This window comes from Oncorhynchus masou, chromosome 33 (assembly GCF_036934945.1).
Source record: "Oncorhynchus masou masou isolate Uvic2021 chromosome 33, UVic_Omas_1.1, whole genome shotgun sequence".
In the NCBI taxonomy this organism is placed as follows: Eukaryota; Metazoa; Chordata; class Actinopteri; order Salmoniformes; family Salmonidae; genus Oncorhynchus; species Oncorhynchus masou.
In genome coordinates, this window is record NC_088244.1 from 34,796,358 (window position 1) to 34,813,601 (window position 17,244).

General features: G+C 41.3%; 1 protein-coding gene across 1 annotated transcript in view; it reads right to left on the reverse strand.

Annotated features, from left to right (window-relative positions):
* LOC135528366 (von Willebrand factor A domain-containing protein 5B1-like) overlaps positions 1–17,244 on the reverse strand; it is a 43,693-nt gene that overhangs the window by 14,775 nt on the left and 11,674 nt on the right. The window contains exons 8-12 of the mRNA XM_064957393.1: positions 10,773–10,949; positions 9,063–9,173; positions 8,363–8,565; positions 995–1,109; positions 328–513 (exon numbers count right to left, since the gene is read on the reverse strand). Coding sequence (XP_064813465.1) covers positions 328–513; positions 995–1,109; positions 8,363–8,565; positions 9,063–9,173; positions 10,773–10,949 — 792 coding nt within the window. The remainder of the gene's footprint in view (positions 1–327; positions 514–994; positions 1,110–8,362; positions 8,566–9,062; positions 9,174–10,772; positions 10,950–17,244) is intronic.

Genomic DNA, 17,244 nt, shown 5'->3' on the forward strand with positions numbered 1-17,244 from the left:
CTGGCGGAAGAGTTGAAAGAGGAATGTCTGAGTGCTGCATCTCTACACCACTTGGGAGTATAATTGATAGTTGCTGACCGAGACATTCATTTCAAGACATAGCTTTTCGACACCTTTCATCAGAGAGGATATTTTAGCCTTCAAAAAAGAATCCACATCCTTCACTTGAATCACTTAACATAGAAACGTTCTATTGAATTGAAATAGAGAGAAACAGATGATGTGCTTGATTCTCATTCAGGAGTGAGGAGACTTTATCTTAATCACACTAAGAAATATGAATACATATTACATAGCCACTTTATGTCAAGGTGTAGGCCGACTTACAGATTTGGGATTGGGATGGTAGCGCGTGGTGTCGCACACCACGCTGTAGCCAATCAAACAGTCCCCAGGGAACAGGAATGTGGAGCCCACTGGGGAGAGCAACACCTCCTTGGTGTCAGGGAACAACCAGTCGATGGCTATGTCACTCAGCACTGGGGCCATGGTCTTCTTCAGCGACTTAATAATCTGGGAGTATATACAGATAGAGAGATGCAGTTGAAATAGAATAGAAACAGAGATCTATTGAAGTTATTCTTATGAGTTTCAGTGATCTGGGAGAGTACGGGCAGAGATGCAGAGGACATTGCCTTCCTTGAGTGCCAGCATTATAGAGGTGAAACGCGGATTCCTAGAATATCGCATTGTCTACTGAAATAATGACATTCCCTCCGTCTGTGCAATGCAATTTGTTTTGTGAAAACAAGACTAGAGCCTGTAAGCCTGGTAGAATGGAATAATAAAGGACCCTTTTAAAACATAACATATGCTGTGAATTAGACTGATTCTAATGGGCGTTTTATTCAACAAAATGAATTGTTAATTGCTAACAGTGGAGAGCACTCTGTCTGAACAATTTGCATCCACTGCATAATGGCCCTCCTCTATGACATTCAGAATAGCTGGTTGTCGCAAAGAGGAGGATAAACATGTCATTGGAAATGAGGACCTTGGGCTGCAGTCTTTCCCCTTCTGCCAAGAACTCTGCCGTTCCTTTGGAAACGGCTGCCAGTCCTGTCATCAGTCTCCTGCAAGCACTCTGACCGATGCCGAAGGTGTAGCACCTGCCAAAACAAGATTCACATCTCAGTGGCTTAGTGGCCTGGAAAGACCAGCGGCCTGAAAATGTCTGTAGGTATCGGAGTCGCATAACCGTCAGACACCCTATTACTCATAGACATTTATTCCCTCACAGAGACCTCTTGAGATGGTCCAGTAGCTCAAAGTTGTGGTGGTATATTACACCCCCCCCTCCCCCACAAAGGCTTTGGTTTATAAGTCCATGTAATTTGTTGCACATAGCAGCAGAAAACTAGATGATGCGAAATGTAGTTAATTCTCTGCAATGAGAAGTATGTAGCAAATGACAGAGCAGTGGAAGAACTTAGTGTGTCATCAGGCACCCCCAAGGCAGTCAATGAATGCATTGCGCCAGGAGTAGTTCACAAACTAGACCTCGATTCAAATGTATCGAGAAATATGAATCTGTATGCCGAGCAATCAACAAATGTGCATCGTTTAAAGCACACGTTTACAAGTCTCAGTCACAAATGACAGCTCCAATAAACCCCCTATGGTGAACAACATTGGTGCTTTCAAGACAACGGGGAACTCTGAAAAAAAAACGAGGACGAATCATGAAGTCAATGAAAGAGATCCGAGTAGGAATTCTGAGTTTTATGACCCTTCAAAAAACAAACAAAAATTCCCCAGTTGGAGCTTGTTTTCTTCTGAGTTCCCAGTTGTCTTGAACACCCTGAAGTCAGAAGTAGGAGATCTCCCAGATCTGAGTTCCCAGTTGTTTTGAATGCGGTACATGTGAACAAGAGGCTCGTAGAATCATTCATGACTCTTTTCGAGTTTTCAGTTCATCGTTTGTCTGTAAATAAAAATGGATAGGGGGTCCTAGTGGCTCTGGCCATTATTGAGTCAAATGAATGAAATTAGTCTAAAGATTCGCTCTTTTGACTAAATTATTCGAAAAGATCAGAGTCAGTAAAAAGAGCAGAAAAAGAGGACTGAGAGTGAGACGGACTCTGTTGATGGTCAATTTGATGGTCAATTTTCATCATCATGCAGCCAAATGCCATGTCTCCTTATCAGTTTTCCCCGTTAGGTTTGTCAATTTCACTTCACATGTCACACTGAGTACAAATTAGAGATGTCAATCTCCATCTCAGCATCAGCCAATGCACCAGTGATGGCCACTCTGCATAGTTGTTGGGGGCAAACAGCGGGGATTAAAAAGGAGGCGCAACCTTTAGCATAGCGACATGTCTGACGTGGTCTATGTCCAAAATGGCACCCTATTTCCTATACAGTGCACTACTTTTGACCAGGGCCCATAGTGCACTACTTTTGACACTATGTAGGAAATAGGGTGCTATTTGTGATGCAAACCTGGTAGCAGAGGTTCATTAGTATTTTCGCTGTCCCCTGACCGGGGATGTGCTGATTTGTGAGTGTGGAGCAATAATGATTCTGGGCGCGCGGACGGATTGGCCAGACCACTCTGTATCTAATCCAATCATCTAGGGGTTATTCATCCTTTAAAAAGGGGAATATTTAAAGTTAATTACATCAGTTGTAGTTCAAGAAAGGATGACTGCGGACTGGGATTGGAGATGCAACAACCATAGTGAAACAATAACCAATTCCCTGCAGACAGTATTGTGTTATTGGCGGTCTTGGTCTATCAACAGCTGGTGTTTTGATTCTTCAAGGGCATGTTCAGAGCATCTCCCCATGTTCAGATGTTGCAGTGTTTGAAAATATTAGTATATTACCATATGACTTTGTTGACACTGTGATTTGCTTTGACTTTACCATACCCAATAATGTTGCGCGGGTTGATTCATAACCAGCAGTCCGCGCGGGGCGGGTTTAGGGCCATGAAATATTGTGTGGATTAAGGGCGGTGGTGGCGGGCGTGTTGAATAAAGAGAAAACAATACCTTAAATCCATAAATGTAGCCTATCATTCTTGTGCAATTTATATCTATAGGCTACATTGGCATTTTTATTTCATCATTTTATGCTCTGGCATTTGCGCATAAGCCTGAACTTTATAGGCCAAACTGTATGAATGCCAAACAGCCTACACGCTAATCGACAAATGCTTTTGGTATCGGTCAGGAAATGTTAATGTCTGTCCATGGAGGCGAAAAGGACAATGTTGGAATTTAAAGCTGCAAAATATGTAACTTTTTGAGTAACCTTACCAAATCCACATAAACATTTGTGTTATAGATTGGTTATTCTAATTGAAAGCAAGTCGAAGAAGCAGTACATCTGTTTTATGTGCACTATTTCTATGCTTCCCGTTCTTACGTTTCGTTTTTGCATCTTTTATTTTCGGTTTTGTACACCAGCTTCAAACAGCTGAAAATACAATATTTTTCGTTATGTAAAATATATTTCACAGTGGTTTAGATGGTGCAATGATTCTCTATACTATGCTTGCTTGTTTTGTCACGTAAACTGAAATGAGGGGACTATTAGAATTTTAGCAACCAGGAAACGGAGGAGTGATTTCCGCATAGCGCAACCTTAAGTCAATAAGCGAAAAGCTGCGAAATGCGGAGTTGAAAATAAAGAAAAGGGAGGGCCAGAAAAGTAATGTTTGGAAACTATGGATACTATACCAATTGGATAGTCGCATGGCACCTCAAGGAAACTGTAGCCTACTGTTTAGATGGCTTAATTGGAAACTGAACTCTGGACACTGCAGGTCTATAACATCTTACATGACCTTTATATTAACTCCTGCAGAATTAAGCATTTCTTGCAATAAAATGATACACCAAATGTAGGCAAAATGTTGACTCGGGAACAGGAGTGGAGAAATATGATTTATTCCTTTCAGCATCTTGAAAGAACGTGAATGCAGTTCCATCTGTAGTGTTGCTATCTTTAAAAGCTGATAGTAGCCTATTTCAATACATAAAATATGGTCATTTTCAAAGCTGTTTGGTCGTTTCCATTGCTTTGTATTTCTTACAACAGGTCAAACAGATGTGATTTGGAAATTTTGCACAGAAAATATTTCCCGTTTTTTTTCTTCTCCCGGGTCTCTAAACTTCTTTGCTCAGAGAAAGAAGCAGAAATCACATGGAAAACTTTACCGAAGTCAACTAGATTGAATAATTAATAATTAATAATAATAATTAAATAATTAATACTTCTATAGATTTATGACATTCTGATAAGTAAGGGTTTATTCAGTCTTCTAGGGCAACATATAGGCCTACTGACAGAAGAGAAGCTGTATGTATATACTGTAATTATAGACAAGTTGACTAACAAACATCCCACCAAAATGTCGGAAATTATAAGCAGAAATAACTAAAATCAGGCAACAACAAAAAATAATCCTGCACCCCCTGTCAAATTATTCCATCATCTCTGACTAGCCTAGAATGCATTTTCTATATTATCAGGTTAGGGTTGGGTGTGGGCCTCAGATTTTCACTTTACCACATATAGTGCCTTCGGAAAGCTCTGGAGCAGGTTTTCATGAAGGATGTTTCTGCACTTTGCTCCGTTCATCTTTCCCTTGATCCTAACTTGTCTCCCAATCCCTGCCGCTGAAACACATCCCCACAGCATGATGCTGCCACCACCATGCTTTCCCGGGGGGATGGTGCCAGGTCTCCTCCAGGAGTGACGCTTGGCATTCAGGCCAAAGAGTTCAATCTTGGTTTCATCAGACCAGAGAATCTTGTTTCTCATGGTGCCTTTAGGTGCCTTTTGGCAAACAACAAGCGGGCTGTCATTTGGCTTTTACTGAGGAGTGGCTTCCGTCTGGCCACTCTACCACAAAGGCCTGATTGGTGGAGTGCTGCAGAGATGGTTGTCCTTCTGGAGGGTTCTCCCATCTCCACAGAGGAAGCTATGAGCTATGTCAGATTGACCATTGGGTTCTTGGTCACCTCTCTGACCAAGGCCCTTCCCCCCTGATTGCTCAGTTTGGCTGGGCAGACAGCTCCAGGAAGAGTCTTAGTGGTTCCAAACTTCTTCCATTTAAGATTGAAGGAAGCCACTGTGTTCTATGGGACCTTCAATGCTGCAGAAATGTTTTGGTACCCTTCCCCAGATCTGTGCCTCGACGCAATCCTGTCTCTGAGCTCTACGGACAATTCCTTTGACCTAACGGTATGGTTTATGCTTGGACATGCACTGTAAACTATGGGACATTATATAGACAGGTGTGTGTCATCCCAAATCATGTACAATTAATTGAAATAATGTTCAAACAAGTTTTAGAAACATCTCAAGGATGATCAATGGAAACAGGATGCACTTGAGCTCAATTTGGAGTGTCATAGCAAAGTTTCTGAACATTTATGTAAATAAGGTATATATATATATATATATATATATATATATATATATATATATATATATATATATATATATATATATATATTGTAATACAATCCCCCCCAAAAAATCTAAAAACCTGTTTTTGCTCTGTCATTATCGAGTGTTTTGTAGATTGCTGAGGATTTTTATTTATTTTATATAATACATTTCAGAATAAGGCTGTAACGTAACAAAATGTGGAAAAAGTCAAGGGGTCTGAATATTTCCCGAAGGCACTGTAGTGTCGGAAGGTTGTGTATGGGTTATTAGCAAATGCGGGTGCGGTTGAACAAACAGCTGACCCGCGCACCCCTAATCCAATCCTGATTGAGCTACAGGTTTTTGAAGTCACACCTAATAATATCAAGTAATGTGCGAACATAAGGTACATATTTCCAAGCTTAATTTTAAAAGGATTACTGAGCAATAACAGCACAGCCACCACATAACGTTCTGAGAGCCATATGTTTCTTAGAGCTTAATGAGCGTGGTGGTGTCATATGGTTATTTTGCATACAACCATCACACAACCTTCTGGGAATGGTGTAGGATAGTTGCTTGGCTTTGAAAATTCGCAACACATTTAAACATATATTTGTTGGTACTGTAGCCCAATGACCAAAAGTTCCCTCTTTGGCCTCATGGGTGGAATGTTATTCATATTTTTCATAAAGATAATTTTTTAAATGATTGAAAATCCGGTGTTTCTATATAAAACAATTGTTATATATTTCAGTCTTCTGTGTTGTATAGAAAGTGAATACATTTCAACTTTATATCTGACATGGCACTGGTGTCTTCTTTCTTTAAGCCCATAACCATGTGTGTGAGGTGTATACTTTAGTTTCAAAGTAGATTTGCCGAGGCCGACTACCAATAATCACTGTGGCCCTGATTTAGCCCACTGCAGTAAAAGGTTAACAGATCGTTTCCTAAAAGTTGAAACATGGTTACATTTAATTACATTTTTAATTTAAATGTTGGTAATGTTATATGAACGTTCTCCAACTGGTTTGACATTAGGAATGTTCTCAAATAGTTCAAAGAACTTTAAGAAACAACGTGCTTCTGTGGAAATCTCAGGACTTCAACATAACGTTTCCTACAGGTTTCCTCATGGTTCTATTTAAAGTAATGTTCTCATATTAACCCTTCGCTTAAGCCCCACCTCCCATGGTTACAGTTGCAACCTCGGACAACATTTTCCCCGGGAAGCCCATTTCCCCATACGAACCACTAGCGAAATCCCCTCGCAATGATCTCAAACTGTGTTTTTAATACATAATGAAATGAAACACAGACTACCCCTTGCTAACCAGGAAACGCTCGGGTATGTTGTGGTGGACTGTCATTACAATTGCTTTACGAGAACCTGGTGAAATTTGTTTTGTAGTGTGGCTAGCCACTGAATGGCTCTGAATTCACTGTCAGCATGCAGGGAATGCTAGTTACTGCTTTCAGATCTTGATGTCGACAGCAGATGGCAGTTGTATTAATAACATGGCTAATTTCGCTAGCTAATATACATTTCAGAAAGCAAGTTATATTAAGTGGCTAGCTAGCTAGCATTAGCAACATTTGGTGGCCAATGAGACTGAGAGCTGGCTAACCAGCTGAGCTAGCAAACAATGTAACAAATGTATAATTTCGGATTCGAAAAATACTCCATCAGGCTCTGCATTTCAGGAATCAGTAGCAAGTACCCCTGGTGCACTGTTAAATTATTTAACCATTTAAACAATGTATTTTTTTAAAGAAAACTCAATTTCATATGTTTTAAACTTAAGCTTGTCCGAGGTGTAGGACTCGACGACAGTTTTTATCCATTGGAGCACTGGTTGCCACAAATTCTTGAGGGGCTTAGCGAAGGGTCAGTTGTTCCGAGAACGTTAAGAAAACTATCCATAAAAACCACAAGAGAACGTTCTAAGAATGTTATTTAAAAACATATATATTCCGTTGTCAGCATCAACAAAACTCTCTATCCTCTTCCTTGTTAAGTTTATTGGCCACGCCCACTTATTGGCCACACCTGATCTTAATGTTTGCTTGATTCGTTTGAAATGAGGCCTGTTTGAATAGACGAAAATTAACAGTTTTGCATTATTATAAAAAAAATTTTTTTTAAAAGGGCAGGGCATGCTTGCACCATCCTGGTGGCGCAGTGGACTAATTCCATGGATAGAGAACAGAAGATTATAGACTCGAATCTTACTGATGCCTTGTCACAATAAAAAAATAATTGTGTTTGCATGATTACTGCCTAAGGAAATAAATGTCCATGTGTCCTATCTGTGCTAAGCCAAAATAAGCTAGCTGTGTTAATAAAAGTCTTAATTAAATATTCAGTGGAAGTTATTTAAAAAAAAAACTAAAAACCTATAATTTCTCATGAGTAAAACCTCCCAGAACCTCTCTAAAAGTTTACATTCCCAGAAAAGGTGAAATTTTCACTTCTGTTCTCAGATCATTTAAAGAAAGATACCAGTCAGGAAACGGCTTCGTTCCCACAACCAATGTGAACTTACAAGGAACCAAATGTGCTAGCTGGGAAGGTTTTGCAATAACGCCCCCTCCAATCCCCTAGACTTGATTACATGTCTGAATGGTATGTTGTTTATTTGCTTTGTGCATAATGCATTAGTAAGCTCAATCAGATTTAATATGACTACTGTGCTAGTTAGTGTTGTGCTGCTATTGTTCTTGTGTCCAATTCCATTACAACTCTTAAAGTGGTGCCCGAGGCCGTCTGATTCACACGTGGTATCAAATGGGGCACTTTGTAACGGGTTTAGATTAGAAGCCTCCAGCTAGGGCAAAACGAACAGCAATTTAACAATACCCATAAAACACTTTACACCATGGTGTAAAGTGGGTTTGCATACTGATTGATACCCCCAGTGCCTGTAAGAAGAGGAAGTGAAGGACAGGTATATGTTGATTGTCTGTTTACCTGGTGTAGCGGGCATGGCTGCGGACCAGCTCGATGACCTTCCCTGTGTTGTTGACAGCCCCGTCCGTGAGCAGGAAGAGCATGCGAGGATGACCTGCGTGCATTGGTTGCCTCAGGATCCATTTGAGCGGTGCCAGGATGTTGGTGCCGCCCATGTCAGCTCGGATCTTCTTGATGTACTCACAAGCCATGGTTACTGTTTCCTGAAAAATGTAGAAAGCAAGAGAAAAGGCATAGTAGTATTTAATAGCCTAGCAGTTAGAAAGGCTAGCCTGCAACCGGAGGGTTGCCAGTTCAAATCCCAGGTCTGACTGGAAAAATCTGGTGGCAAGTGAGCTGGCAACCAGAGGGTTGCTTGTATCAAATTCTAGACACTATTGCCTGCAGTTGTGCCCTTGAGCAAGACACTTAACACCCCAAAACAACAGCGCTTCGGGCGCCCAGTGTGGCAGCCCCCGCACCTCTCCTATGGGCTGGGTTAAAAGTGGAAGTCAAACTTCGGTTGGATATTGTGTGCAATTGACCAATAAAGTGATCTCTCAATAGACAAATGTGTCTCTGACTCACACTTTGATTACCTATAGTTGTCAAATCTGGCCTGCGAGATTAAGTATTTACTAATAGAGATTTTATCAATGACATGCAGTTAATTAATATTGACCTGAAAGCAGAAACACTACATGTCCTGCCAGCCTCATACCTCATCATAGCTCTGACTGGTAGTAAACAGTGTTTTGAATGTGGAGCCAAAGCCAATGATGTTGAAGAGGCTGGCAGGCACAAGGCTCTTCAGAATCACCACCATGGCATCCTGGAAACAGAACAGACATGATAGAAACACAAGGTCAAGAGGTAGAAGAGCAGAATGAGAAAAGTGGGAAAGAGTGAGGAAGAGAGCAAAAAGAAAAGAAACAAGACAGGCAGACCAGGCAGTCAATTTTTAGGTCATTGTCTAACAATCAACCTTGTTCACCTGCTGCAAGTGTTCTTTACCTGTATGAGGAAAATTGTTAAAACATTTTTGGCTGCAGCAGTACGACCGGATTACAGCTCCTCTGACACGGTCTTCTCCGGCATCAGGCTAGTTATTACAAACGGTTTAGTTTAAAGTGTTATTAGTCGTATGTACAGGACACACATGGTATACACTGTCCAACAAAATGCTTACTTACAGGTTCCTTCTTGATAATGAAACAACAATAAGAAATAAGAACAGATAAGAATATTAACAGAAAGTAAATGGCTTAGTAGAATAGACATTTTAGCATATGTATAATACAGGAAGTTTATAGTAAATTAATTACATGTATGTTTCAGGGAAGGGCGGATTTGGGTGCAAGTGTTTCAATTGTGCAGTATTAGTATTGTGCAGTAACCTCTGAGATCAACTTCATTTTTACATTTAGCTCATTAATTTACTTCCCCAATTACTGCAGATAGAGCAGCTTGCTGTGGATCGGGTAAGATAGTTGTTTACATGTCTGAATGGTGCAGGCACGAAATGAGACTGAAATTTCACGGGTGGGGAGAGAGCGAGAGAGAGGGGTAGACATGGAGGGGGCTTGGCTTGAAGAACTGAAATATCATGACATGATGTGAATTGGAATGTGTTTAGCCTATCACTAGCATTATAACTTCACCAAATTACATAATTATATACTAGACATGAGTTATCATTTTGGAGCTAAAAATAAAATGATTTACTGGTTCTCAAGAATTGACAATACTGGTTCCGTTCTGGAAAACTAGAGATCAACCACATAATCTCCTCCTCTTTTTCCCTCCTTATTTTAAGAGGTGGTATCAAATAGATGTTTAAATTTTTCATTCTCTTTATATTCAGTCAAAGGTGGTATCAAATTGGGGCCTGGCATTTTAGGGGAGTTTCTGGCTGTTCAAAGAAACAGAGGAGGAATGGTTGCATCGATTTGACCAGCCTTTAAGCCAGACTTTGGGGTATCAGAGAGTGTCGAAGGAAGAGGAGGCCCATCCCTCCACAATCAGAAGCTATCTGAGTCACACTGGCCCGAAGTGCGTCAGACTGAGAGAGGTTAGTCAAACATCACTCAGCCTGGCCCATTCAGGTAACGTTACGGTCGGATGCACTGGAAATAAAGTCTGAGCTGGGCTGAGTTTCCATTGACCATTCCATTTAAAGGTGTGGCAGCTTCACTCCATCTGTGTAAAGACTACTTTCTATGAGCAGTGAGTCATTGAGTCATTAATAGCACACCCATTTGTGTATAACCGCACTTAAGACACCTAATTAGTATACGACATCATTCCTTTCTCATTAATTAATTTTTCTTTGCCCTGAATTAACAAGTTTAGAATGTAGTTAATTATGCTTACTATATGCATTTCTTATGAATGTGTTATGTATGGGTTATTATGAAGTCTCGTACAGTACCTTGACACGGCTGATGTTGACCCCGCTCATGCTCCCACTGCGGTCAATGAGGAAGATGTACTCTCCATGCACCTTCCTCAGGTCAGAGGTCATGGACTTGAGGTCTGGGCAGAAGTTGAGCATGACCACAGGGTTGTGAAGGATGTCCTTGTGGAGACGCTTACGAATTATATCCACCTACATATGGCCATGTGACCAGAGGATAACATGGTGAGTGAAGTGCTTGAGATCTAGTCTACACATGGTCCAGAGGATAACATGGTGAGTGAAGTGCTTGAGATCTAGTCTACACATGGTCCAGAGGATAACATGGTGAGTGAAGTGCTTGAGATCTAGTCTACACATGGTCCAGAGGATAACATGGTGAGTGAAGTGCTTGAGATCTAGTCTACACATGGTCCAGAGGATAACATGGTAAGTGAAGTGCTTGAGATCTAGTCTACACATGGTCCAGAGGATAACATGGTGAGTGAAGTGCTTGAGATCTAGTCTACACATGGTCCAGAGGATAACATGGTGAGTGAAGTGCTTGAGATCTAGTCTACACATGGTCCAGAGGATAACATGGTGAGTGAAGTGCTTGAGATCTAGTCTACACATGGTCCAGAGGATAACATGGTGAGTGAAGTGCTTGAGATCTAGTCTACACATAGTCCAGAGGATAACATGGTGAGTGAAGTGCTTGAGATCTAGTCTACACATGGTCCAGAGGATAACATGGTGAGTGAAGTGCTTGATATATAAGAGAAGGGCGAACAAAAGAAAATGAGATCAAAATTACATCATGCATGCTTTGAATGAGAGCCATATCCACATATTGGAATAACTTTGTATATGCATTTGTTTTTAAATGTAGTTATCTTACAAATCACATCTGATAAGATCAGCATTAAAAGAGCTAGCTCTTAACAAAACAGTGTTCCCTTAAGCTAAACTACAACACAGCTGTTTCCTTAATGCAAAAAGGTGCATGAAATACATAGATCTAACAGTTAAACATTATCCGCGCGGAATGTTTTTGATAAACTGAATTACAGCTATGCTTCTTTAAAAAAACATATTTCATAATTCAAGGATTTTCTTTTCTTTAAGAGACACATTATTTGAGAAAGAAAGGGCACTCGATCAACTGGTGCATGTGTTCTTGCAGGTAGATCCAAGCAGAAGGCTGAGGACCTTTCATTGTTTCCATAGTAACGCCTTTTTAATCACACACACACCATTTTAGGGCGTAAGTGTTTTCTCTCTCCCTCCCGTTTAGGTCTACTGGTCACTGAGGATGTATGTGTGTCTACCAATGTTGTGCCATTCTGACATGTGGAGAATAAGGTATAATCTGTACTGACACATGATTTCACCTCAAGAAAAATTATAAACCAACCATTTAAATAACATACCGTAGCTCCAATGTGTGTCATATGTGGTTTAACAATCATTTCAGAGAGGTGGAAATAAATCAAACACTTTTATGTAATAATAATGGACACAGGAATGATGTACAATACCTGAATCATGTAAAAGTTGCAAAAGGTATGGGGGCAAAAACCCTGTGCTATTCTGGAACACGAGTACAGGACATTACAGGGCTGCTTCCGACCGTTCTACCACAAATTCTGGGAGCTGACGCTGTCATAGTCCATGTGGGGTCAAACGACCATTAGGAAGGCTAGCTCAGAACTTCTGAAAATGTATTTTTAAAGAACTGATTCTAGCACTGAAAGATTCCAAAAAGTGGCCAATTATTTCACGTCCGGTACCATCAATGGCTGCGGGTGTGAAAGATTCAGCAGGCTACTGGCATTACACAACTGGATAAAAGATTACTGTAGCTCTGTTGGAATCACTTTTATAGATAACTTTGGCACCTTCTGGAAATGGAAGATGCTCCACAGGAATGACAAAGTCCATACAAATCATCTTGGGTCCTGGACACTGTCCACACATTTCAAGGCTCCGTTGAGACAATGACTTATCAATGACACACGCCCAGCTCAGATAATCCCAATCACTGTCTGAGTTGCTGAGTTGTCGTGGTGCTGCTGCAAATGTACATTGTCCCAGGGGTGTTGGCAGACACAATGTAAGTAACTTAATTTATGTCCCTCTAACTCCCCTGAATGTCTCTGTTGATCCTACAGCTATTGTATGCAATAATCATGTGCCTATGAACCAGAGTTATACTGTTAGCATGAGGCAGTGTGCCCTAGTAGGAAGTCCACCGTGTGCAGCTCACCCTGCACAGCTCAAACATAAATACTATTGTCATGTCTACTTCTCATAAGCTTCCCAAAAAAGCAATTAAAACAATCAGGCATCCCAGAGATGTGCTAAAAATAGCCCACAATAAAAAAAGTAGGGAAAGAAACAAGGTTCGTGAAATCAATAACATGCTAGTAACAGATGACATTCATATTCTAGCTCTGTAACTCACTTGAATAATACCTTTGATGAAACAGTGATAGCAATATATGGCTATAACATGTACAAAAAAGACAGAAATGTCAATGGGGGTGGAGTTGCAGTCTATATTCAGAACCACATTCCTGTAAAGATTAGAGAGGATCTCACGTTAAATACTTTTGAAGTAATATGGATACAGGTTAATCTGCCTCCCCTAAAGCCCATTCTTGTGGGAAGCTGCTATAGACCACTAAGTGCTAACAGTCAGTATCTGGATAATATGTGTGAAATGCTTGATAATGTACAGTGGGGAGAACAAGTATTTGATACACAGCCGCTTTTGCAGGGTTTCCTACTTTCAAATCATGTAGAGGTCTGTAATTTGTATCATAAGTACAATTCAACTGTGAGAGACGGAATCTAAAACAAAAATCCAGAAAATCACATTGTATGATTTTTAAGTAATTCATTTGCATTTTATTGCATGACATAAGTATTTGATCACCTACCAACCAGTAAGAATTCCGGCTCTCACAGACCTGTTAGTTTTTCTTTAAGAATCCCTCCAAGTTCTCCACTCATTACCTGTATTAACTGCAACTGTTTGAACTAGTTACCTGTCCACACACTCAATCAAACATACTCCAACCTCTCCACAATGGCCAAGACCAGAGAGCTGTGTAAGGACATGAGGGATAAAATTGTAGACCTGCACAAGGCTGGGATGGGCTACAGGACAATAGACAAGCAGCTTGGTGAGAAGGCAACAACTGTTGGCACAATTATTAGAACATGGAAGAAGTTCAAGATGACGGTCAATCACCCTCGGTCTGGGGCTCCATGCAAGATCTCACCTCGTGGGGCATCAATGATCATGAGGAAGGTGAGGAATCAGCCCAGAACTACACGGCAGGAGCTGGTCAATGACCTGAAGAGAGCTGGAAACATCATTCTTTGGGGATGCTTTTCTGCAAAGGGGACAGGACGACTGCACCGTATTGAGGGGAGGATGGATGGGGCCATGTATCGCAAGATCTTGGCCAACAACCTCCTTCCCTCAGTAAGAGCATTGAAGATGGGTCGTGGCTGGGTCTTCCAGCATGACAACGACCCGAAACACACAGCCAGGGCAACTAAGGACTGGCTCCGTAAGAAGCATCTCAAGGTCTTGGAGTGTAAATTATTTTTTACAATGGCCTACCAAAAGGCAAAATGCCTCCTGAAGGGACAGGGGCTGGGATTAAAAATAAAAATATAGGACAAAACACACATCACGACAAGAGAGATACCACAACACTACATAAAGAGAGACCTAAGACAACCACATAGCATGACAGCGACACATGACAACACAGCATAATAGCAACACAACATGGCAGCAGTACAACATGGTAGCAGCACAAAACATGGTACAAACATTATTGTTTGGCACAGACAACAGCACAAAGGGCAAAAAGGTAGAAACAACAAAACATCAGGCGAAGCAACCACAACTTTCGGTAAGTGTCCATGATTTAGTCTTTGAATCAAGAGATTGAGAGTTTTTTGCAGCTCGTTCCAGTCGCTAGCTGCAGAGAGCTGAAAAGAGGAGCGACCCAGAGATGTGTGTGCTTTGGGGACCTTTAACAGAATGTGACTGGCAGAACGGGTGTTGTATGTGGAGGATGAGGGCTGCAATAGGTATCTCAGATAGGGGGGAGTGAGGCCTAAGAGGGTTTTATAAATAAGCCTCCACCAGAACAAGTCTACAGAGATGACCAGTTTACAGAGTATAGAGTGCATTGATGTCCTATAAGGTGGCAAATCTGATGGCCGAAGAGAATATCTAGCAGCTTGAGAGCACCCTTACCTGCCGATCTATAAATTAAATCTCTGTAATCTAACATGGGTAGGATGGTCATCTGAAACAGGGTTAGTTTGGCAGCTGGGGTGAAAGAGGAGCAAATACGATAGAGATTGAACATTGCAGATTTGAGATTTGCAGATTTGATATGTGCTGAGAGAAAGACAGTGTACTGTCTGGCCATACTCCCGAGTACTTGTATGAGGTGACTACCTCAAGCTCTAAACCCTCAGAGGTAGTAATCACACTGGTGGGGAGAGGGGCAGGTTAAAGCCAGCGAAAGCTTGATGAACACAAAGAAAATTTTGTTGTAGAGCATTTGTTGTTGAGAAAACTTTGTTGTAGAGAAAACTTTGTTGTAGAGCACCTCCAAAAATCCGGGGAGGTGCCAGCTGAGTATGACTGTATCATCTGCATATAAATGGATGAGAGTGCTTTCTATTGCCTGTGCTATGTTGTAGATGTAAATTGAGAAGAGCGTGGGGCCTATGATCGAGCCTTGGGGTACTCCTTTGGTGACAGGCAGTGGCTGAGACAGCAGATGTTCTGACTTTATGCACTGCACTCTTTGAGAGAGATAGTTAGCAGGCCCACAAGAACTGAATTGTCTACTGTATCAAAAGCTTTGGCCAAGTCAATTAAAATAGCAGCACAACATTGCTTAGAATCAAGGGCAAAGGTGAAATCATTTGGCACCATTAAGGTTGCAGTGACACATCCATAAGCTGAGCAGAAAAAAGATTGCAAACCAGAGAGAATACTATAGACATCAAGAAAGTCAGTCAGTTGATTATTGAAAAGTGTTTCCAACACTTTTGATAAACAGGGCAAAATAGAAATTGGCCTATAACAGTTAGGATCAGCTTTATCTCCCCCTTTAAATAAAGGACTCGTGTGGCTGCCTTCCAAGCAATGGGAACCTCCCCCAGAGAGGAGAGACAGGTTGTCAAAGTTCTGTTTCATTTTTGAGTGTGCTCCCTTAGGTTACCGCTGGAGGGCACCTTACTTTATTTCTAGTGTCCAGGTTCCCCTGATTGTTATTATTGGTTTCACCTGTGGTTGATTGCCCTGTGTTTGATTCACCTGTGGTTGATTGATTCTCAGTTCACATGTTGACAGGCTATTTAGTTTCCTCTGTGGGCAGGGATCTTTGCTTAGGTCTCATGTTTTGATTAGTGTGCTTGTGTGCTATTGCTTTGTTTTTTTTCTGTGAAGACCTTAGTAAATGTTCTGGATTTACCCTTACCTCTGCCTGCTTTGTTTCTCTGCGCCTGGGTCCGAATTCATACTAGTATTATTGTCACACAGGTTAAAAAGGTCAGAGATAGGCTTGGCGATGATAGGGGCTGCTACCTTAAAGAAGAGAGGGTCTAAACCATCTGACCCAGATGTTTTTTGGGGGTCAAGTTTAAGGAGCTCTTTTAGCATCTCAGACTCAGTGACCACCTGCAGGGAGCAACTTTGTAGCGGGGCAGGTGGAAAAAGAGGGAGGAGCATCAGGGCTAATCGCATTAGAAGGGATGGGAGATGAGGAAATGTTGGACGGGCAAGGAGGCATGGCTGAGTCAAATAGGATTCCTAACTTAATGGTGATAAAAGAGCACAGCCATCTTTGTCAGTAAAAACCACATCATCAACATTAAGGGACATGGGCAGCTGTGAGGAGGAGGGTTTGTTCTCCAGGTCTTTAACCATTTTCCAGATGTTCTTAGACCCACAGAGAGAGAACTGCTCCTTCAATAACTAACTTTGGCCTTCCTGATAGCCTGAGTCCACTTATTTCTCATTTTCCTGAATGAGAGCCAGTCAGCCTGATTATGCGTGTGCCAAGCCTTTCACCAAATGGAATTCTTGAGGTGGAGGAGGACCTCTCCCAGATCACGGTCGATCCAGGGACTGAACCTATTTTTAATTACACATTTTCTTTATGGGGGCGTGTTTGTTAACAATACCACAGAAAATATTAAAAAATAAGTTCCAAGTGTCTTCGACAGAAGGGATAAAGCTGATTCTATAGAAATTTACAGAGGCCAGGTCATGAAGGAAGGCTTGCTCATTAAAGGTTTTTAGCAGGCGTCTATGACAAATAAGGACTGGTCGTTTTGCTGAGCAGCCATTACGAACACAGGCTGTAAAACAGTGATCACTTAGGTCATTACAAAAAACACACGACTGATACCTATCAGGATTATTTGTGAGGATAACATCAAGGAGAGTAGCCTTTTCTGG